Raw genomic sequence first — 24,996 nt, 5'->3', positions numbered from 1 at the left:
ATAGCTATTATATTTAGTATATACTATCTTCTAGTCTTACTGTTAATTATTATTTTACTAAATAAGTTATCTCTTAGTTTATCTCTCTCTGGTATGTATTTTTGATAAATTAAAAATAAATATATTAAATTATATTTAGTAAAATCTTTTTCTGTAATATATTTATTATAGAAGAACTTTTACTAGTTTTAAATAAAATCTCTGGTCTTACTGTATTATTTTTTTACTATTTTATTATATAACTTTTTTTATTTGCTTATAAGCTCCTGCTGCTTATCTAGCTTGTTATTAATTTTTTTTATTAGAATCTTAATCTTTATATAGAAATCTATTATCTTTTTATTATTTTTAAACTCAGCAACAGCAGCGGTATTAAATTTTTAGAAAATATTTAGATTATAGTAATATATTATGCTTTTTTTTATATTAAGATATTTATAGTCAGGCTCTAGATTCTAAAAATATGCTTGAATATCGGTATATTTAAATCTTAATTGATACTTAAGATAAGTATCCGGATTTATATAATCTAATACTTAACTGTATATAGCTTAAGATGCTTTTATTATAATAATATAATTAGTAATTTATACTATAGTATGTAAGAATATTATATACAGTTAATAATAGTTGCTACTCGGCCTCTAATTCTATATATTCTTAGCAGGTCTTAGAAATATTCTTATTGGGTAAAAGAGCTCAGATTATTTTAAATTAAAAAAAATATTAAAGTATAACTAGAATACAGCCTATTTAGAGTAACTATATAAAGAACGGGTATTAATTATATATAATTCTTTTATTTAAGTATCTAAGATTTTCTGCTTTTAGATAGAACTTTTAATAATAATTTATTAATACTATATATATTTTTAAAAGCTTAATCGGCTATACCTGTAATTATAATATAGAATATAAAGTTCCTGCCAAGTATTTTTTACTTTATAATTCTATTCTTCGGGCTAGAATTATTAGTCTAAATAATAGTAATGCCTAAAGTAAAAACTTATATAACTGTCTTATTACTATACCGGTGGCCTTTTATAAATTCTAGATCTATAATAACTTATCTTTTGATTTTATTGTTTTTATATTAGATGTTAAAGATAAGATGTTTTTATTAAGAGTCAGGTTCTCTAACAGGGTTTTTGTATATAAAAATCCGATATATCTTATAGTAAAAATACTTATTAGTATTTCTATATAAACTTGACTCGATAATAATCCCGGCTCTAGCTCCGGAGCCCGAAAAGAGTAATAAGATAAGAATATCTTAAAATCGAGTTCTTTTATTAATGTAGTTATAATTATTATCTTAAAATAACTGTTTAAGAAGAAGATTAAGATCTGTTATTATAATATAAAACTTCTTCCGATGTTTTATTTTAAGTCTATATTTTAGTATTAATTTGTTATAAATATACTTTAAATATGGTTAGTAAGTATTGTAATTTAGAAAAAAGATAGATACCCAGAATATATATTATAGATATTACTTTTAATATTCTTCGGAATAATTTTTAAGATTTTTCTCTTTAATTCGGTGATAAAACAGAATAAGTTATAATTTATACTATATTAGGAGGGCAGGTCTTCTTTGTATAGACAGATAAAATTTTTAGAAAAGAACTTTAAGATCTGGCTGGGAGGATCTGGCTTTATTTTAGAAAAATATTTGTCTTCAGGTTTACCTTAAGTTATTATCCACCTAGTCTGAAGTTAGTGATGTTTGTATATATAGAAGAAGAATATTTCTATTACTTATATTTTCTAATTTTCAGTAGCTTTGTTGTATTTTTTATTAATAGCTAAAGCTCTTTTCTTATAATATATCTTATTCTCTTTCTGTTTTGTAATTTATTAGTACTCTGTAATAAAACCATGTAATTTACCGATTTTTCGGAGTTTCTTAATGTTTCTCCGCCTCTGCTTCTCCTCGGAGAGGCCTGATTTATTGTTATATAATATATTAATTTTTAATATGGTATTACTTTTCAAGTTGTTCACTGAGTATGAGTATATCGAACGGAGAAAAAAAGAGATAGACAACCAGATTATACGCCCTATTTAATTTCAAAAACTTTCTTACTTGGTTGTCTGGCTGATATACTTAGTTATTCAATTGCTTATCTATTTACTTACTCTACTCACCCCGCTTACCCACGCTCTGGATAGTATTACCCAAATCACCCGTACTCACTCGTTGTCTTAGCGTAGCTCATCCATAAAGCAGCGACTGAGAAAGGGCTCATATCCCACTCGGCCGCGTTCAACGTGTGGCTTAAGTACGGCTGAGCGGACGGGAAGCCCTGTTTTCCACACCCTGTGGTCGTATGTGCTTGTTTCCATAGATAGCCGTGCTATAGCTAGCGCATGAACTCATCTTATTACTTGATTACTTGTAATGTTAACTTATAACTACGAGATTCCCCCTCGTATTTTCAATTGCGGCCAACAGCCGCCGAGTTTCCCTTCGTCAAAGTGCGGCCTTACACTATCACGCCGCGAGCGACAGCCAGCCCGGCTGGGGCTACTGCTCAATGGTCAAGGATGGCCACAAGTACAGCATCCCCACTCGCCATTGATATACGTGGCCGACAGGCGAGACCAAGCGCACCCTCGGGTCGGTCGTTAGCGACTTCGGCCCCTTCGTCAAAGACATCCGAGTCAACCAGCGACCCATGCCGCGTGTTAAACCCTGTTCGAGACGTACGCTCATTCTATACTGAGTAAGATCCCAGGTTGGGAAGACAACGACCGCTGGCTAGAAGTGTGGGATAAGTACAGTAACAAAGTCGCCTTCACGCTCGAAACCAACGACACTAGGATGGACGTCATTGAGAAAGACCGTGCCATCACGGCCGAGATTGAAACGAATGGAGTTCCCCAGCCTGAGACGCCCGCCTGGGTCCAAGATATCCCCGACGACATCCAGGGCTGCATTCCTACGAACTTATAGAAAACTTGCCTGCTGACCATGCTGTTGTCGAGGAGTGGCGGAAACGAACCCAGAGGAGGAAGAATACAGCCCGAGGCCCAGATTCTTGGTAGTATTGTGTGTTCACACGGAGTCGGAGTGCATAGTTCGAGGTGCACACATTCCGACTTGCATCTGAAGAAGCAAGCATTGCTCTGTTCTTCTTGTAGGGCATCAGTCACCATACCTGTCTCGGGGTATCACGGGACGACACGACATGCAGTGTAGACCAATTTTGTTTTACCGTACTGTAGCTCAAGGCAGGGGAATTGAATGTTGACAGTGGCCTGACTGACGACTCAATTTCCTGGATTTCGTTCTAGCATAAAATGAGTCAATGGAATCTAGTTTCCGCCGTAGTCTCCCGTTCACGCGATAAAGTAAAAGGAGACGACCAACCCCGGATGCCTAAACCTCTCCTTCATTAGGAATACCTGTCCACCAACCCCGAAGATCCCGATACCAAGACCAGCCTCCCAGCGACCCCCCCAGGGCCAGGCCAGCGATGAACGCCGTCTTGCTCATCTGCGTCTTGAAGCTGAAATCGTACTTCCAGTGCTTTGGTTCTTCTTCCTTACTCTGGGTGTCTTGAGAAGCCGCCTCCTTGTCGCAACGAGCCGAATGGGTCGAAAATGCTGCTAACGCGCGAGAAGTCATCGTAGCATTTGCGCTGCAAAGGTAGCCATTGTTGTGAAGAGGGGCGCGTATTGGCAGGCGGCGCAGTATTGTAGCCATGACGGTTAGTACGCGGTCTATGCTGCTAAGGTTAGTTAGTGTTGTAAAGAGGGTATGAGGAGATGAACTGAAATCGGTTGCTAACTTTGTCAATCTGGCAATATGCGATCAATGTGAACAGCGCAGATAGACGGTGCGGCTCGTAGTATTTATATATTGGTGAGTCTGACTGGGCGGCCGAGAAACATTTCGCTCTGAGACTGAACGGGAATAGCGGCGGTCGGGTCCAAGCGGACTAGCCCGCAATGACCCTAAAAATAGGTCGAGCCTCCCGGTTTAGGATGACTGACTCGGCTGTTCCAATAAGGTTGTCGATGCTAGTTCGAGATCTACGATGACATTTACCTACTCGGTTCCACAGGGAGAGTAAGTTATGAGGTATGTGTATGTGCAAAATGCTATTTCCGCGTGCACCTTGGGAATATTATCGGTCTGCATAAATTGGAAAGCGGCCATCGAGCCGATCAGTGTTCAATATGCAATATGGTCATGTGCATTGTATTATGGCATGGTATCATGCCTTGAAATCGCTTTATCATTGGTTACGATGAGCCCTTTCATGAGGATGTAGTAAATAATATTGAGTTTTTATTTCTCTTAGAGGCAGGGCCATGGTGCTTTATCAATCCTTCGATGCGGACAAGATATACTTGGTTTTTGAAGTGCTTGATGGCGATGGCGACAGTAACACCGGGAACGGGATGGCTGTCTCAGTACCAAACTCACTGGCATCACTGGTGCTAACGCTTTGCTACAGATACAACATGTCTCGCGTCGTACTTGGACCCCTGCACGCCAAGACAGTGGTCCTGACCGGAGGTGCAGTCATCACGGCCTTGACAAGCAAACAATACGCCTCACCCCATGGAGACCCCGGAACAGTCATTGAAGCAACGAAGAACTTCAAAGACTTACAGAACTTGCAAACAGGTGAGCACCTACGTCTGCGGTACAATACCTTCATCGACACCATGTAATGCTACACCACAACCATAACATCGCTGTCAGATGGCTTTTTTGATCCCATTGCTGGCGAAAAACCAGGGTGGCCGGATATGCTGGTGGCCATCCCAACCACCCTATTTTTGTACAACCTGAAAGACACTGCTCCTTTTACTCTCTAGGGCTGGGGTCTGAGTGGCGTGGGACTTCTCGCCGGCGTGACCCTGAACAGGGTGGCGGCGAAGGAAGTCTCAGCCGCCCCGTGAAAAAGCGCTTCAAGGCAACCATGATGGCGGTAATATCCGTTCCCTCTCTGTGCCTCAGCCTTGTCGGAAATATGGATCATGAAGCGGGCAGAAAGTATGATTGGCTGATTGTCAACGCGTATATCGGAACGGCGGCTGGGCACGACGCGAGCTGGGGAGATGCTGTTGCCCGGTGGACCGACGAGTTTGAAAACGCTTTGATGTATCTCGGCTTACCAGTGGGCTCAGTCTGTACCTTAGTCAGGTACTATTGCTTCGCGATCGACCTCATGCATGACGCGTTGCTGGGGCGAGAATTGTACTGTGGTCTTTTGGTCCGGGGAACGGCGGTATTCTTTTGATAGCGATTTTTCGATGATGTTTGCCCTGGTATAATTGTGTGATCCGTATTGGCCGAGCGATATAATGGAGCAGAGGAATAGTCTTTACTTAGACGCCACCTAATATCGTCACGCAGCTACAATTGGCATCGAAAGGCCTTCGTAACCATATCACTACGTCCCGGAAAACATCCAATACTGAAATCAAATCTCAACTTTCCCTGATTGCCAAGAACATGCAGTGGGACTACCAAAGCCACTATATGCACAAGTAAAGAAAGCACAGTGCGTAGGCCAACGCGCGGAATGTGAAAATCCTTCGAAGGCTACTCATAGACAGCTCTTAAGGCTTTGAGGTGCGTAACGAGATCCTAGGGCCCCTCGAAGAATAACTCTAAGAGCCCTCAGCAAGAAGAGTACTCTCGCAGTCACATATCTCACCTAAGCAGGAGGAAGCGCCTCCTTGCCCTGTTTCCACTCGCGCTCGTACTTCCACTCAATCACACCAGTAACATGCTTTCCACTCTGGAAGAAGACACGAAGCTGGACCTCCCTGCGGCTAAAGGCGAGGGCCGCGACCTGACTGCCGGGCACGCACTGCTGGTGGAAGCCGCCGCGCTGCCACTTGTCATCGTCACACGCCATCTCCATCACCTGGTTATCCTCGTGAACGCAGTAGACGCGGATACGGTCGTTGTGGAAGACGGTAGCCGCCAGATCTGTGCGAGGCGGGGCCTTGGAGACGGAGAACTCTCCGTCCTTCCAGTGGCGGCCGTCGTACAGCTTCTCGCGGAGGCTGAGGTCGTCTTTCTGGTGGTAGACACTGTGATTGACTTAGCAATTGACACGGTGGTAATAATATGGAGCAGGATACCGAATCTTCATGGCAGAGTCGTGCGAGTCGGAGCTCTTGGGGCTCACGCAAGCCAGGCCGCTGCCGGGCAGGGCGCGGCCAAGGTTGGTCATCTTCGACCAGCCCTGTTTCTCGTCTTTTGCGGATTGACTTGTTAGATAAATGCCCGCGCGCGACCGGAGAGAGCCGACTCGCCATCCTGACCCAGCTCCTGGATAGTGTTATCCGGCATCTGCACATAGACGCGGAGGTGGGTGTCGTCCTTGCCGCGGTGGCAGCACGCCGCCATCATCGAGTAAGGCGCCACCTTGATCTGATGGCGGTTGAGAGATTCCTCGTGCCATCTTCCGTGGTTGTCACGGTAGACCCCCCTGACCACGCGGTCTTCTCCAATGAAGAACAGATTCACCTGGTACTTTGATTAGTGGAAAATCGGATTGCTAGTAAGGGACCTGATACTCACAGTATCGGAGGTCCGACAAATAGCGGCAATGGGGGACCCCAGGATCGCCTGTGCGACCACATCGTGTTGGGAGCCACCGGACCACTGGCCGTCGTGGAAGCGAGTCTCGCGGATACGGCCGTTGGTGTCCTGGGTGTACACCTGGAAATTATCCTCGGACCCGACAGCGGCAATGGCGCAGCCTGGTTAATGTTAGCGTATGTGGGCATCGTAGATGATAGGGTGATGGTCTCGGAAGTAGGGGGGCACGCACGGAAGCGGATCTCCTGGGCACCGGCGTTCGACATGGCGAGGTGTCTTGACAAAGATCTGTTGGTCGGTTTGCTGGTTTGAATAGACAGTTGCGCAAAGCAGAGAATGCTTGGATGCTCTGTGCTGGGAGAGTGTAATGGTCTGGGCTTCTAAGTCCTCTTATATCTGGCCATGTTACACAGATGTTTCCTGGTGAACGCTTTGACCCTCACCCACGGGGATGAATGGCGTGGTAATTGTGCCACAGTGACAAAGATGTGGAAGGTCCGGGATGGAAATATCAACGTTTTCGTTGCAGGTCGCACCTATTTGGCCCGCTTCGGAGGACACAAGGCGCAATAACTGCGACATGGTATCGCACAGCCCTCATCTCATCGCCATACATAACTTCCTTTGATGCAACAAATGGTTTTACCGAGTCCAATAATTGCTGCACATTGACTTAGCAGTGATCGTTCGTGTGTCCGAGTGTTCAATTGAGAGTCATTGTGCTCTTGAAGCATTGGCGAGCGGGTGAGTCGGTAGCTGCCCTCCTTTACATTTACATACTTGGCCTAGCAGTGCGCCACTTGAACTTGCCATAATGCCTATTCTCGATAGGATAGCATGAAGTTTTGGCAGCATGCGATTATCAGCTTTGTCAGATGGCAGGAATTTACCTTGCGCACTAGGATCAGACAATGACTTGGGGCAATGAAGCGACAGTTTCGGGGCTAGCACACCTTCATCGAAGCTTTTACGCCTATCCCGCCTTGTTCCAGTGCGAATGGACAACAATAACAGGTTTCGTTCAAAGATGAAGCGTCTGTTTATTCCTTCGGGCTCTCAGCAATTCTGCACAGTGGCAGTGAGGCAACAGACCAAGAAGAGTATTGTGTGTAATTTAATAGCTTGGCAAGCTTTTATTTTTTGTGCAGCCAAGGCGGGGAGCACGCAAAGCTCTGAGCTTTTAGCACGCAAAAAGGTCATCACCATGAGTCTAACAATGATGCTGTCAGAAGGCCTTGTACCAAGGTCTACCGATAAACCAATGTCTGGGCAGTTGAATAATCGGTTTAAAGCTGTATAGGTACACCATCTACCTTCTCCAATGGCGCCCACCAATAGTCCTCGCCACCCGCTCTCGCATCAAAACGTAGACTCTGCACATCAGACGTTACCCAAAGCTTACCATGCCCCCTGCATTGTATTCTTTGCGACAAGCTCAATCGCCATCATCACTCCCATCGCCCCCGCAATATACCAACTCAGCGTCGCGATGGAGTCCTGCACCGGTCGCTGGTACGCATAATTGGTCGCACACGCCGCGAAGATAAGCCATGGGACGGAGTACGAGGCCCAGATGATGCGATCTGTGCGAATCATCAGCATTCGGCACTATCCAAACCACTCCCGCAGAACGGCGCCTTCGGTTCTTGTGCAACATACCGCGAGCAGACTGTAGCCCCAGATCGGGATGGAAAAGGCAGGCAAGAATAGTGACTATCCCCATGAATGCAGCGATAGCAGCGTCTGAGACATGCTAGCTTAGTTCTTGGACACTTGTCCTGCAGCCTCTCGGAACATGGAGAGTGAGCTTACACTTGCTGATTTGGGTCAATGGCGTCTGTGCCTCGGGGCTCGGGGTGACCTCATCTTCCCTGATCGCGCGATGCAGGCACAGCCCGACATTATCACCAAACACACGTTGGAGGTGATCGAGGGTTGCTGCTCGGAGTTCTGAACCGCAACCGATGTCCCAGTTAGCGGCTTGTTTTGTGGCAGAGTCCACCGTTACATCGTGCTTAGTGACGAGGGCTTGGATAATGTAGGTGCGAACTTCGTCGGCGGTCGCGCTGTCCGAAAGGCTGGCTTTGGGTGTCATGGTCAAAATGGTCTTTCGGTAGGCACTTTACACATGTGGTGCAAGAAAGGGTGAGGCAGGAGCGGTATGATTGGGATCATAAATGGGGTTTGTTAGATAGTTTCCTCTCCTTATACCTAGGGGGAGCCGAGGCCCTCTGACAAGCGGCGCTGAAAGCTCCGAAGCTACTTTTGTCGGGCATAGTGCGATGGACGAACGATAGCTCTGTCATCTAATCAAGGTCTTACATTGACGTCATTCTTGGTATGCTAGCACGCTAGAACTGTGGGTCAAGTTTAAGGGAGAGGCTTAGTGTAGGCCTCAGCCTCACTGGGCGTCTTGATCCCCGTGCCATTGTTCCGACAAGCCGACCCTGTTGAATACCCGCGGTACAGTGCCTTGCACCACCAGTCTGCCTACCTGGAACACTTCGATTTTGTTTCCCAGACCCTCAAACCCCAGTAGCAGTCCTCATAGGGTCAGTATCGGAGCCAAAGCTCTTGGCAAGCTATAGCTTGGTGTACAATTAGGTTACAGTTTCGGCGTGATTTAATATTGCGTATGTTTTAGTAAACGGACCTTATCCAGTGTAGAAAACATGAGATATATACTTCAAGAGTATGAAGTCTTATCTCTACATATATATTTTTTATTATATTGTTCTGCATCTATCTTCTAAGCCTCCTACTTGGCGGTGAATCTCGCGAAGTGTGTTAAATATACGTTGTGTTTTTGAGTAGGGATTTTGGAACCAAAAGAAAGAATTCAGGCTGTTTAAGTGTAGGAGAAGAACAAAATAGGTTATAGTATTAGCTACGACAGCAGAAGCCAGGTGCTGGACCATCCATTCATGGTTACGACGCAATATATGATCAAACCTGCACTTTATCGTCGAAAGAATAAAATCATAAAGAATCGCCATTTGCGTCCAGCGGCTTGGAAAGCCGAGGGTTGTTGACAGTAGCATGCATGGTATTCAAACGAATGTGGCAGACTAAGTAATGTAACATGTGTTTGCTGACATTTTGAAGGCTGGACTGCTGCTATTTCCCAGTCACGAAAGGTGTTTGATGAGGATATAGCGTGTGGATGATGCGAGCCTATTATGTTGGTGCGAAAGTCGGCACATTTTCTAAGAAGGTTTAAGGCATCAGGGGCCTTCCTAGCTGTTTTAGAGTAGATGCAAGTTTTTGCATGCTGGTCAAAGTATCAGGATGCTCGGGACCAAGAGCCTTCTCACGACCCTGAAGTGCTCGTTGATGCATGGCCTCTGCCTCTGTATACTTGCCCTGTCGTGCGAGTACTGAGCCAAGCTGGCTGACACTGGACAGAGTATCAGGATCCTCTAGTCCGCAACCTTTTTCTCGTATTTCTAGCACGTTTCGAAATACAATCTCGGCCTCGCTATATCTTTCATCACTCTGCAGGCAGCCTCCGATTCTTGCCAGAAAGTGATGGTACTTGTCCTGGTGTGCCTGGAATTCTGCGCTGTTTACCAGATACAATGCATGAGGTAGGTAGTCCCTCCACTTACGTCGATTGTCATGGTTGCTGTTCGGAAACACCTGGGCTAACCGGTTGCCTGCCCTTTCTACCCAACTGTTCAGGCTCTTCCTTCTGCGAAGCCAGTTTCGAGTGGCGAGATGTACAAGTCGATGAACACTGAAAGTGCTGTCTTCACCCTGTATGCTGACAAAAGAATATGCTTTGAGAAGACCTACTGCTTCTACTTTCCGTTTTGCTGAAGCTGCGGCCGGCAAAATGGACTCCGGTATATTCCGTGGATTGATACAAGCCATGAACGACAGATAGTCGCTCGCTGTTTCATCCAGTTGTTGAATTTGTGAGAATGACACCAGCCAGGTTGTGGCCACTGGGTTCTGAATTTCTGCATAGCGTCCATCATCATCAAACTCCTCGTTGAGCATTTCCATTGTGCTTGCCTCCTGTTCACCCAGCAACAACATGTATTTCTCAAAGGAGATACCGTGCTGATTCATGTAAGCTGCGGCTTGACTGATTGCCAGAGGGAGAAAGGCAAGCTGCTCAAGGAGTATATTTGCCATGAGGTCATTTTGAAGCAGATCTTTCTGGACTAGTAATTCTTTGAAGATCTTCTTCCCAGTCTTCTGATCCACATCAGGAATAGAGACTATGTTTGCTGCTGCCAGCTTTAACGCGAGCTGACGATTGCGTGACGTGAAGAGCACATGGCCATTCTCACTCTGAGGAATAATATCCTTGAGTGGTGGTGCTGAGGGGCTGTTCTTGATCCACATATTCATCTCATCTGCGTTGTCGAAAATCAGGATCCACTTCTTGTCGGTCTGGATGAAGTAAGCCTGGAGCCGCTGTTTTACCCCGGCTGGCTCCACATCCTGGAGCCCCACCAGACTTGCAATGCTCATGAAAGCCTGTTCAACAGCCTTATAGCTGGTACATGGGATCCAGAAGACCGAACATTCAGGCTCTCTGTCGCGCATGCGGTAGGCGAACTGCAGCGCAATCTGGGTTTTTCCTACCCCGCCCAATCCAGTAATGGCAAGCTTTCTCGGTCTGTCTGGCGCAGAGATCCAGTCCTCTAATTCCTGTATCTCTTTCCGGCGGCCCACGAAATGCGGATTTCTTGCAAAGGGAATCATTAGGTGGCGAGAATTGCTCGTACCTATTAAATCTATAAGATATTGACAGTATTGCACTTTTATCTGATGATTTACTGACCTTTGTAGTTTACCGGCATCCAATACTCCAAAAAAGCCTTCGCCACTGACGCTCCGGTCGCTGCTGCATATGCCTGCCACACCTTGCCCTTGTGGCTGTCGGCATAGTTATCAACGCCTTTAATAATGACACATGGAACATTATCCCATATTCCTGCCCCCTCCATCTCGAACGCAATGACCTTCTCTCTATTGACAATCTGATCACGATACTGTCCTGACTTTATGACCGTATCGGCAGAGGCAACGGGCCCAATGTATATGGAAGTCCGGATAGCATCCGAGATCTCTCGACATCGGACTTGTTGACTTGGATCGCAGTTCAACTCGTCGCACTCCTTCCGTAAAGCCTCTTCGCAAATTTGGTCAGCTGCATCAGTCGTAGAACAAGAGCACCTAGCAAAAGAAGCAGGCTTGGAATGCTTGTGCAGATAAGAGGCATTGAAAAGGATATCGCGGACCCCGGGATGACACCACCTAGTCCCTGTCTGTTGGAGGGAGTGAAGGTATTGCTGTGTCTGGTCCTGCATCTCACTGAGTGCATTTTCCGTGCGAAGGCCATTTAGAAGAGCCCGAATCTCTCGACCTGGCCTGCCTAGCGTTTCCTTAACGTCACTCTTCCGTTGAAACCCTCCCGGATACTGTCTGCCAAAGTCATATTCGATCACCGAGTCACTGATAATCACATCGCCAAGGAATATCTCTTGGTACTTGGGGGGCGAGGGGGCGCCTCCGCAGGTACCAACTACCAAAGCTAGCTCAATGCCTGTGTAGCTGACTAGCAAGCTAGAGGCAACAGCAGCTGCACTGCCCTTGCCCACTCCAGGCATATAGCACAGGACCACGTCGTGCTTGCCAATTCGTCCATTTAAGTATGCGTTCGCGTCACCTCGTTGTTTGCCGTAGTGTTTTCCAAGCCGATCATAGGTTTTATCAAATAGGGCCTCGACCGCTTCCGCCTCGAGAGGGAGGGCGCAGATAATCGCGATCGCAAAATCGTCGCGGCTTCTCGGTCGCATTTTGCAGCACGGGTTATAAAGGGTTTCAAGTAGAGATTGAAGCAGGTTTTGCCAGGTCGGGTTATTTGACAAAAGGCCTAGAAATGGAGGGTTAGAAAAGCTGAAGTTATAGTAAATAGAGGCAGCCTTATGTTTCCAGCCTCGCGCTTTTCTCCCAATCAAACGACAAGAATAGCCGCCCAGAAGAGGGGTAGTGTGCGACTGATACCCCATCGTTTCACTGGACCGAACAGTAAAAGATGCCCACTTGGCCTGGAGGAGAAGTATTACCGTAGCGCAGACCGGGGATCATCTGGGCTCTCCAATATCAACACTTTGCAAACAGCATATCGTCGCCGCAAAGGTAGCCTTACTGGGACGGGAGTTACATGGCAGGGAAATCTCGGAGCCAGCCTCATTCCCCTCCCGAGTCACCACCACCACCACTTGATCCACATAGCACCATCAACACCGTTGAGGACTCGGAGAGCTTCCTTCCTTTCCGGCTCTCGGTTTCAAGCCACTCCCCTCACGCATACACTAACGGGAAAGCCAACTATACGGGAGCATTCAACTTCTCATTAGTGTCGATGCCCCAGCCCAGCCCCCCTCCCCCGGGTGCCTACCTAATTATGAAGCAGTCACTGTACAGGTATCGCAACAGTCATCATGGCTTGCTAGAAGTCTGCGTAGATTGGTATGATATCTCTTTCGTTCTTTAACTTATACGCTCTAGACATCGACAATCCTCCCCGTCTTCGATTCTCCCAGCCACCGGGGCTCACTACGCGCCAGATCCAGCTTCGGTCCACCTGAAATCCCCACGAACGTGTTGCACCACGCAATGACAGTATTCCACCAGACCAGACTATTCTCCCGACCGAGAACAAAATGATTCTCATCCGGGAAATTCAGCAGCCGCGTCTCGATCCCCTTCAACCGGCACGCGGCATACGCCGCCCACCCCGCTGTACTGGGGCACCGGAAATCCTTATCAGAATGGATAATGAGCATGGGCGTCGACCAATTCGTGAGATACTCGACGGGGTTCCACTTCCGCCAAAGCTCCTTCGCGCTGGGTGGGTCTCTATCCGCCGAGGGCGCATCAGTAAAGTACGGCGACCCGAAAGAGCGGGTAAGCTCCTCCTTCTGCGCTAGATCGTCACCAAGCAGCTCAGCGACCACATCAAAGACCCCATCGTGGCATACAATTGCCTTGAGCCTCTTGGCCAACGGCTGGCCCGCCACCCACAGGGCCATGTAGCCGCCGTAGCTGGCGCCAGCGGCCACGGCCCGGTCGGTGTCGCATTTGGTGGACAGGTTGTCTTCGACCCAGCGGAAGCAGCGCTCGATATCGTGGTAGGGGTGGCCGCCCCATTGGCGCGAGACCGCGCGCGTGAATTCCCGCCCGAAAGAATCCGAGCCTGTGAAGTTGGGGATCGCGACAATGTACCCCTGTTCTGCCACGAGGGCCGCATTCCACCGCCAGGTCCATTCATCTTTCATGGCAGAGCTGGGACCGCCGTGCATGAGGATGAACAACGGGTGCTTGGTGGCGTAGGTCGGGTCGTAGTCGGAGGGCTTCAGGATCCAACATTGCACGGGGGTCTCGCCGTCGGGTCCGCCGGGGTAGGTGATGGATTCGACTTGCTTAGAGGAGATACCGAAGTAGTCGCCGTGGTTGGAGGAAGTGTAGATGATCTGGCTGTTCTCGGATTGGTCATCGCCGCTGGTCAGGGGCGGGACGATCGAGAAAAGTCCCTGGTCGATGAACGACGAAGACGTGGCCAGTAGGCGGGTCTCGGTGTCGTGTTCGCTAAGACGGTACAGTGCGGAAACCGAGCCGGAGATGCTTAGCTCCTTGGGGATGACGGTTTGATGCTTCTCCAGGGAAAATGGCGGAATACGCACCTGGTACACCCGAGCCCGAGCTTGGGAGTTGGCAGTCAGATACAATTTGGTGCCATCGTTAGCCCACAAAATCGCGTCCGGGAAGACGTCCCACTGACTCTCCGTGAGATCGACCGTCCGCAGAAGGAAGACAATGCTCATAGTGTCGACATCCACAAGACCTATTGTTTTATGCGACCACTCCTCGCGGTCCTGGTCCACAAGAAACGCAGCAAGGGGGCCTTTGGGCGCGAAGGTTGGGGTCGAAGCCACGTTGGCATGACCTGGAACACGAATCTTTCTTAGGGGCGGCAGTTCAGTCTCCTGGAACGTCGACAATGGGATAAAATACAGCGACCGCTGCGTTTCGATCCATTCTGTGTTTCCGGGTTCGCTTGTGGCGAAGAGAATCCCATATGTCGAGATGCTCATCTCCGCGGAGCTGGACGAGTCGGCATAGAGGGGCACCGCCAGCCCGGTGTCTCGCAGCGCATTTATTGGGCCAGCCGGCGACAGGTGCCATTTATTGGTCTCGCCATCAAGTTTCAGCACCGTGAACCAAATGACCGAGCGATACTGGTCGACATAGGTATCCCAGCTTCTGGGACGACCATGCGCCCATTCGCGAGCAGTTGTCGATGGTTTCTCGGTCTTTGCCGTGTTATATAAGTTCTGATCGGCATCCGCCGGCGCAGTGAAGACAAAGGCAATGTCCCCGTTATCCAAGACTTTAGTTCTGACGTCGTTCAACTTCGCGTTGATGGTACCGGCGAGATAGGGCCTGGATAATGACGACACCACGGTCAGTACTCTGCTGTCTTAATGACTCACTCGATCGGATAGATTTGAGCCGTACCGTATAGTGCTGTCAGCATCGCCAATCCATAGCTCAGTCTCCTTGTTCTTCTCGCCCTCCCGCTCCCACAGTAGGGACGATCCCCGCAGCCAACGGAACGAACTTTCCTTGGAGTTGTTGCTGTATCGAGTCGACTTTCCTGTCCCCAGCTCAAGTATTTTGACGTCTGTAAGGCTGGTGTGTGTTGCGAGATCATAGGTCGAAACGGTGTAGAGCGCGAATTTTCCGTCATTATTCGGGACTGCTTCCGAAATTCTTGGAGCGGTGACTAGCAGTCTGTTGGGTAGTTCCGAAAGAGTCAGCAATATTGCTCCTCAATATACACTTGATCACGGCAAGGACATACTCGGGGGTGAATTTCTTCGGGGCGGGCATCTTGGGGGGCTGGGGGGGGGGGTCGAGGTTGATGACACACCAGTCAGCGATGTGTAGGTACGTGTAGTGAGGGGAAGTTCGTCTTAAATGATAGTTACCTGGCGGCCACCAGCCGGAGCTCCGACGCTGATGGTATGACCGTGCGGGGGCACCTGGCCTAACTCAAGTTAGCGAGCTATATGTAAAACCGCGAATGCGAAGAGCATGCATAATCAGCACTTGTGAATTATGCAATTAAGTTGTGCAATGATGGCGTTCTGTTGCGCTTATCAAGCTGCGTGTACTGCCTTACGCCTACAACGATAAGGCGTTATCGGTATCTATCACGTGACATTCATGGGTCTCCCCTGTCCCCTGCTATAAACATAAGATTCCGCACGACTTTACACAGCTAGCACATCAGTTCTTTAAAGACACCTTCAATTCTAAAAATCAGTCATCATCCGACCAGCTTCTGCATGTCGGTCCTGTTTATTCCTCATCTTGATGTACCTCGCGCAAATGTACGGCCATGGAGTAAACTTCCCAGCTCTACGGATTGTATCAACAGGGAAGCGCCAGAGCTTCAGCAAGAAAAAGCATCCACACGTCTTAAATCGAAAGGTTATCTGAGACCCACTGCACTGCAACTGATGCCAGCAGGCTCAGGATTGCCAGCCGGTGGCCCACGAACCATCTTGAAGAAACCATAATAATGTGATTGCGTGGCGTCTGGGAGAAGGTTAAATGAAATGCTTGGAGACAGTTCGCGGGTCTGTCGGTAGAAGAAGCCCAGCAGCACTTCATCCAGCTATGTAACGCTTAGGGCACAGGCACAACATGAGACCAAGTAGTATCAAATTTGTGAATGTGAGGCGGATCGATGTGTTTGAGAGTGGTAATCGTGGCGGTTGAGCTTGGGTATAATCATCCCTGTTTGAGGTACAAAGAAAATTGAAGGTATATTCAGCCTCAGTGCCAGACTGTACATGGATCAACCGGGACATGGTATTTGCTCTCTCCCTGTTCTCATCGTGCAACGGAGCCCATCAAAGGAAGGGTTTCTTCTTGGGTGTATACTTCGAATATAGCAACCATGGCAAACATAGTCAAGAAGAAATACCTGCGGACATTGACTGGGACAAATCCTAGCGAAACTTCCATACACCACTTTGTTCCAAGTCAGTCCCACCGATATTAACCATAAAGTTGCCCCCGGTCTTCTGCTATGATCTCATGCTGCACGATCCAACATTCCGGCGATCGACAGCTTATGCGAGGAATGCTACCACCAAAACAAAACACAACTCAGACACAACAAGCTATAAGAACCTCACCACTCCACACAGCCTCTGGTATACAACAATCATCCCACTGCGAATATGCATCTACGCGCATTATCGACCCTGACGCTGCCGCTGACCCTCCTCATTCCTCTCACCACATCTCAGACCCTCAACATTGTAGCCCACCAAGATGACGACCTTCTCTTCCTCTCGCCAGACCTTCTGCACAACATCCAATTAACGACGCTTTCCACCCCAACACGTACAATCTTCCTCACGGCCGGCGATGCCGGGGACACATCCTCCTACTGGACATCGCGTCAAGCCGGTTCTCTGGCCGCCTACGCGCGCATGGCCAACGCCCCCAACACATGGACCGAGTCTACTCTTTCCGTCCCTGACACCATTCACGCAATTCCGTTATACACGCTCACCGCAAACCCATCCATCTCCCTCGCCTTCCTTCAACTCCCCGACGGCAATCTGCACGGCGAAGGTTTCCCCACCACGGGCAACGTAAGCCTCCAACAGCTCTGGCAAGAGAAGATCCCGTCCATCTCTAGCCTAAATCCTGCTCAAGAAAGCACATATACAAGAGACACCCTGCTCTCGACTCTCAGCGCGGCCATCGCCTCCTTCAACCCTGTCCGCGTGAACACCCTCGACTTCACTCGGGACTTCGATGCAACCAGCCCCTCGGGAGGTGGTTCATGGTCGGATCACAGCGACCATCTCGCGACTGCCCGATTCGCGCAAGCAGCCGCGCAGGACTGCGCGGCCAAGGGGAAGTGGAATACGGAGGTGGTCGGGTATATGGGATATCCGGTGCTGGACGCGCTGCCGCAGAGTGGGAATGTGCGGGGCGCGGAGTTGGTGGAGAAGCAGTTGGTATTCTATACGTATGCCTTGAGTGATTGGCGGACTTGTCGGGACGATGGGGGGTGTAAGGGAGGCAATGAAGAGGGGTGGTTGGCGAGGCAGATTGTTGTGTCCTCGAGTCCGGGGACAATGGTTGCTAGTGCGCAGGTTGTGGCCAAGGAAAATGGGGATGGAGGGTTTGGAGGACGCTGGGGATTTGTGAGGGCTGGCGACACAGTTGAGTTGACCGGGGAGGAGAGTAACGGGGCGTTGCAGTATCGTTGGAAGCAGGTGGAGGGGGTACAGGTGCAAGTGGAGGATGCTGAGAGCCCGAAGGCCACGGTCACGGTGGCAGGGGTACAGGTTGGCGAGAGGTTAGGGTTTGAACTGGTGGTGATCGGTGATGGGGGCGTGGAAAGTACGCCAGCACGCGTGAGCTTGTTTGTGGTACCGGGGGAGGATGTTGCACCACGAGCGAGCAATGTCACGGCTTCGTCGGAGAATGCTGCAGGTGGCCAGTCGGCTGCTAAGGCTGTTGATGGCCGGGTTGGGGGGTATCCTGGGGATACGTCGATGGACTGGGCCACGGTGGGTGGGAGGGAAGGCAGCTGGTGGAGGCTGGAGTGGGACTCGCCGCACATGATCTCCCAGGTTTACCTGTTCGATCGACCGAACACGTTAGACCAAGTCACGGGGGGTGTGGTGGAGTTCGATGATGGCAGCAGTACTGTCTTTGCTGCCCTCTCCAACTATGGTGAACCGAATAGCGTGAACTTCGAGCAGAGGTCAGTCCACGCTCTGACAGTTAGAGTCACTTCCGTGAGCTCCACAACGGGCAACGTGGGACTGGCAGAGGTCAAAGTGTTTTGACGTGCTGTGGGCACGATGAGCATTCTGCACTTAGGGTTACAATGATAGACTCCCTCTCTCACGTTAATGGTATTCCGGATCAGTCTTAGATTTCAGCGCTTTACCCTGGACATATATGACGGTCTAACGGTACTCCACGTCCCCAAGGGCGTTTCTGAAAGAGACGAATTTAATAAGCATCGAGAAAAAGAGAAACATTTCTGGTAAAACTAGGCAACGGTTAGACTTTTCACAGGGAGCACAGTATCATCTGTGATTTATTGTAAAGTATAGATTAATAGGACAGATTCGGTCCATGCGTAAGCATTGATAGGACTGTCACCTTAAAGATTGAACTAGGGGATCACCTGGGCCTACCAATGCCACGGCAAAAACTCCACCCTGATCGTCACCCCGGGGACAAGCTCGGAGTCTCCTTCGACGCTGGGTGGAAACAGGGGGCGCCTTATTATAAGGCACCCACCGCCGAGTCCATTGGTGCAAGCTGTTGTCGTCAAACTTCAAGTCGAAGGTAGAGAACGGCTCCTCCTTCAGATTGGTGTCATCGTAGCATTGAGCCATCCCAAAGACCAGGGTGTCATCGTCCAGGCTCTCGTCGGGCAAGAGCACTCTGTAGCACTGAACCAGATATCCCGCGCGGCAGAAGCCGTATAAGGGAGGGGCTTCTGGAAAGCGTTCTCGGAGCAGTCGAAATGACTCGGCCAGGCGCGGCTCGAGGGTCGCCCATTCGAAGTCAGCCGCAGGTGAGGTTTCATCGTCCATGATACAACGGTAAGGGACAGGGGGCTCGCTCGGTCTTATATACATGCCGTGCCGCTGCCTATGTCAGTGGATAGGTCGTATGTTGAAAGGACGTGAATTGCCTTCGTGCGGAATTGAGTTTGAGATAAATGATGTCAACATTCGAGACAGATGACAATTAAAGATGAAAGAGGGTTACTTTGCTTGCCTTTTCTTGCCTTTGTTTGTCTTTGTAGTCACCTTTTGTGTTAATGACTTCGCTCTCGAGACAAGGAATATCGATCTCTTTAGGACCGTTCTAGAGCAACACCCTTGTCTTTATCTGATCAAGAAATTTGAACGGCGTGGACAGCCATGTCAAAGAATGAAGATAAGCTCTAGCTGGTCGTGGCGTAATCTTAGCACTGAGAACGCCGCGACCCCTTCGCCAAAACATGTTTGACCATGCATAACAACACTTATTATAATTCCTGCTGCCCATATCTGAACGCGTCATGTTTGGTATGTTTGTATGGATCTTCGGTTTGCTTCCCTTCGAGGAAGTCTTCAAGTCCTAGTCTGATTGTCTGTCTGAGCCACATCGCTGGGTGCGGTCATTAATTGACAGGAGCCTTGACGGCCTGTCATGTAACAAGTCATTTATGCATGAGGCACCTGTGGCCCTATATATGCGCATGGTCCAGAGTCAAGGCCCCGCGGGCCTTCCTCTTCTCTTTTTTCCCAAGAATAGAATTCTTGCCTGGCTGAATCATCTCCTTTTCATAGCCTCACACCGGCCGGCTTGCTGCTACGCCCGCCAAGATCACCTGGGTGGGCTGGCTTCCCGCAAGGCCAAGGAAACCCCGCGATCCAAGCTGGTGGTGGAATTCAACAATGACCGCGCCGCGGGGGCTGCCATAATGTATAGTCTGGCGCTCGACGGTAAGAAACACCGCTGCTCCTACTACAACAAACACTACAAGGTCCTTAGCCCGAACGCGGTGATCAAGCGACGCGGCTACTCGATCGCTGTGTACGGCATGGATATCGGCCGTGTCAGCACGGGGACCCCGCGAAGCAACAGAAGGCCTTGGCCGAGAGGATTAGGATTGCCAACGCCAGCCGCCTGGCCGCAACGCCCACCGAGATTACATATCTCGGCTGGGTGCGGCTGTGGAAGACTATTACCGAGAAGGGCAAGCCCTCTACGCTGATGGTCGAACTGGATAGTCTGAATACGGTAAACGTCCTCCTCCGCGGGGGCTTTGTGCTCGACGGTAAGTACTTTGATACCAGCTACTACGACCGCGATCAGCAGCTCTTGCAGTGCTTTGGATACTAAGAATATGACTATATTAAGCAGTACTATCGGAGAAACCGGGTCTGTGCGTACTGCGCGGGCTTGCACGAATCTATAAACTGTATATTTAAGAACGACAAGATATATGCTAGATGCGCGAACTGCGGGTTGAAGTATTTCGCCTTTAACTATATTTATATAAGAAAGAAGAATTGACTGGAGGCTATTCGGTAGCATCGGCTGAACGCTCCTGTGCTGTATACTGAACTTTTTTTAGCAACAGCGATACCATCGCCCGAACCGCCTCCGAGCCCGAGGTAAGCCCCGAGCTCGTCTAATTGTAACACGCCTGCGGCCGCTCGATGAAGTTTAAGGTAATGGTGGCTTTTAGCAAGAGCTGCCGGAAATCGACTGGAAAGAAGCCGGAAACCGTACTGGTTCCGGCTGTGAAGGCCGATGCTGTGATTAATACCGACCGCGGTAAGCAGCTGAAGTACCGCTATGAGGAGGATTATTGAGAAATTATAGAGGTTGATATCCGTAGCTGTAGTTCTTCCGTGGGTGTACTGGCGCCAACTGAAACTGCGTCGGTTCTCAGCCTCGATAATATCTTGTATATAACCAAGTCTGTGACCCGATACCGCAGCCGACGCTGTAACTAGTTTACCGTTTCGGATGAGAGCAGTAACAATAAGCTTAGTGTTCTTGCCCCGGATGCTACCGATTATGCTATAGCCGTCCGATATAAATAGTCACCGTAGACGACTTGAAATTGTATAGGCGAACTGTTGGAAATCTAACACCGTTATAATGTATTTTTTTTCGGTGAGGAGGGGGTGCGGAATGTAGGGCTTATTGCTATTTAAGAGCTCTGGATAAACCGCTACGGCAGCCAGTTAACCACGTATTTTTAGGCCCTGGAAGAGCGCTTCTATCTGGTTATAAAGCCGATATTAAACGCAGAGCTTGTCCCGCGGGTCTGCTTCTTTATAAGTAGGTATATTGATTTAAAAATGTAGGCGGTCCGGTACCGATTGAGATTTCTTAGTATTCTTACGCTGCAGGTCCCGGGGAAAGACCGCGTTCATATTTATAATGTATATCGGCCCGGTAAGAGCAGTGACCAACGCGAAACAACAAGCCCGAGCCGACGCCCGAGCCCGAAGACGAGGACCTCCGTGAGGAGAAAGAGAATCCGGTGCTTGAACTGCTTACTGCGGCCCTGCAGGAACCGGGGGAGTATATGGTTCTCGGCGATTTTAATCTGTATTATCTGCTATAGAATCTGCCGGGGTAGATCTATACTGACGACGCAGCCAGCCGGCTGCTCGATATTACTATCGATAAGGATCTGGGACTGCTCCTGCCGGAGAGAGCGGTATACGAGAAGGGCGACGCCCGTACTACTATCGATCTGTTATAGGCTACGCAGCGGCTTGGAGAATGTCTCAGCTACTGCTCCCCCCAGGAAGACTAGTAAATAAAAGTAGACCATATACCGATATGTATGGTGCTGGATTTCAGCCCGGCGCCCGCTCCTGCGGTGAAGGGTTGGGACTGGACTATTACCGACTAGCAAGTCTACAGAAGCGAACTGGCCAACCGACTACAGCTATGGCCGGTAGTCGGCTAATTGGTTAGACCGGTTACTATTAATGCAGCGGTAGAGGATCTTGTTGAGGTTCTAACTGCCGCCGCTGAAACCGCTATGCCAAAGCAGACTATTACCGGGTACTCCAGGCCCGGCTATACGGAGGAAATGAAGGAATTAAAGCACCGCGTACAGTAAGTAAAGCGGTGGGCTAAGTCCGACTGCTAAGCAGACTGTAAGGCCTACAGCCGAGCCTGCAACGCGCTATATCGACAAACCGCCAAACAGAAGAGACAGATGCATCGAGTGAGGGTAGAAGATGAGGGGCGCTTTATTAAGGGATTTTGGAAACTAGCCCGCTGGGCCTGTACGCGCGGGGACCCGAGGTTTATATTTATACCCGTACTGCAGTCGCCAACCGGGGAATTGGTAGAGAAGCCCGAGGCTAAAGCCGAGCTTTTTCGACGGGCCCTATTTCCAGCCGTCGGCACGGCGGACCTTGCCGATGTCGACGGCTACGAGTACCCTGAGCCGCACGTAGCACCCCGGGTGACCCTGGACGAGATACGCCGCGCAATTCGGCAAGCCGCACCCGGAAAGGCTCCCGGCCCCGACGGGCTGCCTAATCTGACTCTCCAGCAAGCCCTCCCTCTCATTGAGCATCGACTGGACAACATCTTTAACGCATGCCTAGATATAGGCTACTGCCCCCAGCACTTCCGCCGGTCGACCACCGTCGTTATCCGCAAGCCGGGCAAGGACGACTACACCGTGCCCAAGAACTATCGACCGATTGCGCTGCTTAACACGCTGGGTAAGGCCCTTGAATCGATAGTTGCCTCCCGAATCAGCTACATGGTGGAAGCCCTCGGGCTGCTCCCGGAGCACCACGTCGGTGGGCGCAGAGGGAGGTCCTGCGACCACGCCTTGCATCTGATTCTCGAGCAGGTCCACGCCGCGTGGCGAACTGGACACCCGGTGGCCAGTTTACTGGCGGTTGACACCCAGGGAGCCTATGACAACGTGATACACCTACGCCTTCTACACAATCTCCGAAAACGCCGTGTACCGGCCAAGATCGTTAACTGGATTGCTTCCTTTCTCGCCAACCGGCGAACCGCCATCGCCATACAGGAGGGAGTCATGGAGGAGAGGGACGTGGCCGTGGGCATCGCCCAGGGCTCGCCGCTCTCACCCATTCTCTACCTGTTTTACAACGCCGACCTGCTGGAACTGCCTTTCGTGGGAGGCCGTATCCTGATCGTTGGCTACGTGGACGACGTCTGCATGCTGACATGGGGGGACACCGTCCTCGAGAACTACGCCCGCCTGCAGAGACTTCACCGCCACGCGGAAGTTTGGCAGCGCCAGCATGCCTCAGTATTCTCACCTTCGAAGTACGGCCTTATCAATATGGTCCGGGGGCTACCCCGTACAGGGGCGCCCTCGGCCATGCGATTAAGCGAGCCCCTAACTATCGCAGGCGCGATGGTCAAACCGACGCAGAGCCTTCGCTATCTAGGGGTCTTTCTCGACCCTGAACTCGCCGAAACCGCCCATCTTGCCCAACTGGAGACCAAAGCCACCCGGCTGACGGCCGCGCTCTCATCGATTGCAGGCTCCACCTGGGGCATACCCACCGCCAACCTACGCCGTATGTATACCGCCGTCCTTCTTCCCCAGTTGCTCTTCGGGTGCTCTACCTGGTTTATCCGGGGCGTCCGGGGCTTTCAGAAGACCGCCACCAATATTACAAAGCGCTTCGAGAGCATCCAACACAAAGCCCTATGCCGCGTGGCAGGGGCCTTTCGCACCACCGCCAGGGCTGCCCTCGAGGTATGCCTCAACGTCCCACCGCCGCAGATTCTGATTAAGAGAGCCACCGAGGACGCCTGCCTCCGGGTTATGGCATCGCCGTTCTACCACCGAGCCCTACTCCCGATCCGACGGGCCCACCCCGGCAGACGCCGTCCCGGTGGCCCGGAGACCGACCCAGCCATGTCACCGCTGAACCGCCTGGAACCCCGGCTGGCCCGAGACCTCGGGCTTGATCCGGATATGCCGGTGCCCGTGGAAACTATCGAACCGGTGGTGGTCTCTCCGTGGTGGGAACCCCCGCCTATTGATATCGCCGATTCCAGGGACGAGGCTATCCACCGACACGCCCTTTGGCCGCCTATCATCCTCCCCGCGTACACCGACGGCAGCGGCCACTCCGGTGGCATCGGCGCCGCCGCGGTGATTCGCAATGAGAACCGAATTGAGCCAGTTGGCCGCGAGGACACGCACACGGTGTACTTCGCTGAACTAACTGGCATCGAGCTGGCCCTGACCCTCGCTGAGGGGGAGCCCGAGGGAGACGTCCCCCGGGTGAGGTCGACCATGACCACCCCAAGGCCTAAGTCAGTGGTCATTCTTACCGACAACCAAGCCGCCATCCGTGCCTGCTCGGAACCAAGGCGCCAATCGGGCCAAGGAATCATCAAACGGATCGTCAACCGGTTAAACCGCATGCGGGATACCGGCTGGCAGGTGCGCCTTCAATGGCTTCCGGGCCACGAAGGCGTACCCGGTAACGAACTCGCCGACGAACGCGCCAAGGCCGCTGCCTCCCGGGCTGCAGGCCAACCGGTCAACACCCTGCTGATTTCCGCCGTGCGCCAGCGCCTGCGGGAATTAGCCAACCGGCAATGGAAGGCCAACTGGGCTGGCAACCCGCACGGCCGCCACGCCCGCCGTATCCTCACCGACGCGGCGGAGGGTAAGAAGGCCCTCAGCTTGCACACTGGCCTACACCGGGCGTGATCCTCGGTGCTAGTACAGATACTAACTGGCAAGATCGCCCTGGGTGCTTACCTGGGCACTATCGGAGCCGCCGAATCGACCGCGTGCCCCTACGGAT

At 50.5% G+C, this 24,996-nt stretch overlaps 8 protein-coding genes across 8 annotated transcripts; 3 read left to right on the top strand and 5 right to left on the bottom strand.

The window, feature by feature from the left end:
* Positions 1 to 2,963: 2,963 nt before the first annotated feature.
* BO72DRAFT_445542 (uncharacterized protein) lies at positions 2,964 to 3,734 on the bottom strand. The gene has a single exon (XM_040944074.1). The coding sequence runs from the start codon at positions 3,710 to 3,712 to the stop codon at positions 3,386 to 3,388; it is 327 nt and encodes a 108-aa protein (XP_040804138.1). The 5' UTR covers positions 3,713 to 3,734; the 3' UTR covers positions 2,964 to 3,385.
* Positions 3,735 to 4,046: 312 nt separating this feature from the next.
* BO72DRAFT_456395 (uncharacterized protein) lies at positions 4,047 to 5,261 on the top strand (the record flags this gene model as incomplete). The annotated part of the gene is made up of 3 exons (XM_040946272.1): positions 4,047 to 4,078; positions 4,314 to 4,642; positions 4,837 to 5,261. 3 exons carry the CDS (start codon positions 4,047 to 4,049, stop codon positions 5,259 to 5,261), a joined length of 786 nt encoding a protein of 261 aa, XP_040804137.1.
* Positions 5,262 to 5,681: 420 nt separating this feature from the next.
* fleA (fucose-specific lectin FleA) lies at positions 5,682 to 6,843 on the bottom strand (the record flags this gene model as incomplete). The annotated part of the gene is made up of 5 exons (XM_040949948.1): positions 5,682 to 6,063; positions 6,115 to 6,229; positions 6,298 to 6,502; positions 6,557 to 6,738; positions 6,810 to 6,843. 5 exons carry the CDS (start codon positions 6,841 to 6,843, stop codon positions 5,682 to 5,684), a joined length of 918 nt encoding a protein of 305 aa, XP_040804136.1.
* A 1,132-nt stretch (positions 6,844 to 7,975) lies between these two features.
* Positions 7,976 to 8,672, bottom strand: BO72DRAFT_493470 (uncharacterized protein; the record flags this gene model as incomplete). The annotated part of the gene is made up of 3 exons (XM_040948375.1): positions 7,976 to 8,160; positions 8,237 to 8,320; positions 8,390 to 8,672. 3 exons carry the CDS (start codon positions 8,670 to 8,672, stop codon positions 7,976 to 7,978), a joined length of 552 nt encoding a protein of 183 aa, XP_040804135.1.
* Positions 8,673 to 9,607: 935 nt separating this feature from the next.
* On the bottom strand, positions 9,608 to 12,461 carry BO72DRAFT_445539 (Pfs, NB-ARC and TPR domain protein). Its single transcript, XM_040944073.1, has 2 exons — positions 11,373 to 12,461; positions 9,608 to 11,316 (listed from the first exon to the last, which is right to left on the bottom strand). The coding sequence occupies exons 1-2, from the start codon at positions 12,388 to 12,390 to the stop codon at positions 9,794 to 9,796; spliced, it is 2,541 nt and encodes an 846-aa protein (XP_040804134.1). The 5' UTR covers positions 12,391 to 12,461; the 3' UTR covers positions 9,608 to 9,793.
* Positions 12,462 to 13,026: 565 nt separating this feature from the next.
* On the bottom strand, positions 13,027 to 15,512 carry BO72DRAFT_445538 (alpha/beta hydrolase family protein). The gene is made up of 3 exons (XM_040944072.1): positions 15,462 to 15,512; positions 15,116 to 15,391; positions 13,027 to 15,040 (listed from the first exon to the last, which is right to left on the bottom strand). The coding sequence occupies exons 1-3, from the start codon at positions 15,488 to 15,490 to the stop codon at positions 13,102 to 13,104; spliced, it is 2,244 nt and encodes a 747-aa protein (XP_040804133.1). The 5' UTR covers positions 15,491 to 15,512; the 3' UTR covers positions 13,027 to 13,101.
* A 1,387-nt stretch (positions 15,513 to 16,899) lies between these two features.
* BO72DRAFT_360859 (uncharacterized protein) lies at positions 16,900 to 18,483 on the top strand (the record flags this gene model as incomplete). The annotated part of the gene is made up of 1 exon (XM_040940744.1): positions 16,900 to 18,483. A coding segment is annotated over one exon (1,584 nt), but the record flags the coding sequence as incomplete, so codon positions are not given.
* Positions 18,484 to 20,123: 1,640 nt separating this feature from the next.
* BO72DRAFT_456390 (uncharacterized protein) lies at positions 20,124 to 21,021 on the top strand (the record flags this gene model as incomplete). The annotated part of the gene is made up of 5 exons (XM_040946271.1): positions 20,124 to 20,236; positions 20,311 to 20,480; positions 20,567 to 20,588; positions 20,781 to 20,820; positions 20,878 to 21,021. The coding sequence occupies 5 exons, from the start codon at positions 20,124 to 20,126 to the stop codon at positions 21,019 to 21,021; spliced, it is 489 nt and encodes a 162-aa protein (XP_040804131.1).
* Between the last annotated feature and the right edge of the window lie 3,975 nt (positions 21,022 to 24,996).

The sequence above is a fragment of the Aspergillus fijiensis genome (assembly GCF_003184825.1).
Source record: "Aspergillus fijiensis CBS 313.89 unplaced genomic scaffold BO72scaffold_10, whole genome shotgun sequence".
Taxonomy (NCBI): domain Eukaryota; kingdom Fungi; phylum Ascomycota; class Eurotiomycetes; order Eurotiales; family Aspergillaceae; genus Aspergillus; species Aspergillus fijiensis.
The sequence above is the reverse complement of the archived record's forward strand: the minus strand, read 5'-3'. Positions and strand labels throughout refer to the sequence as shown.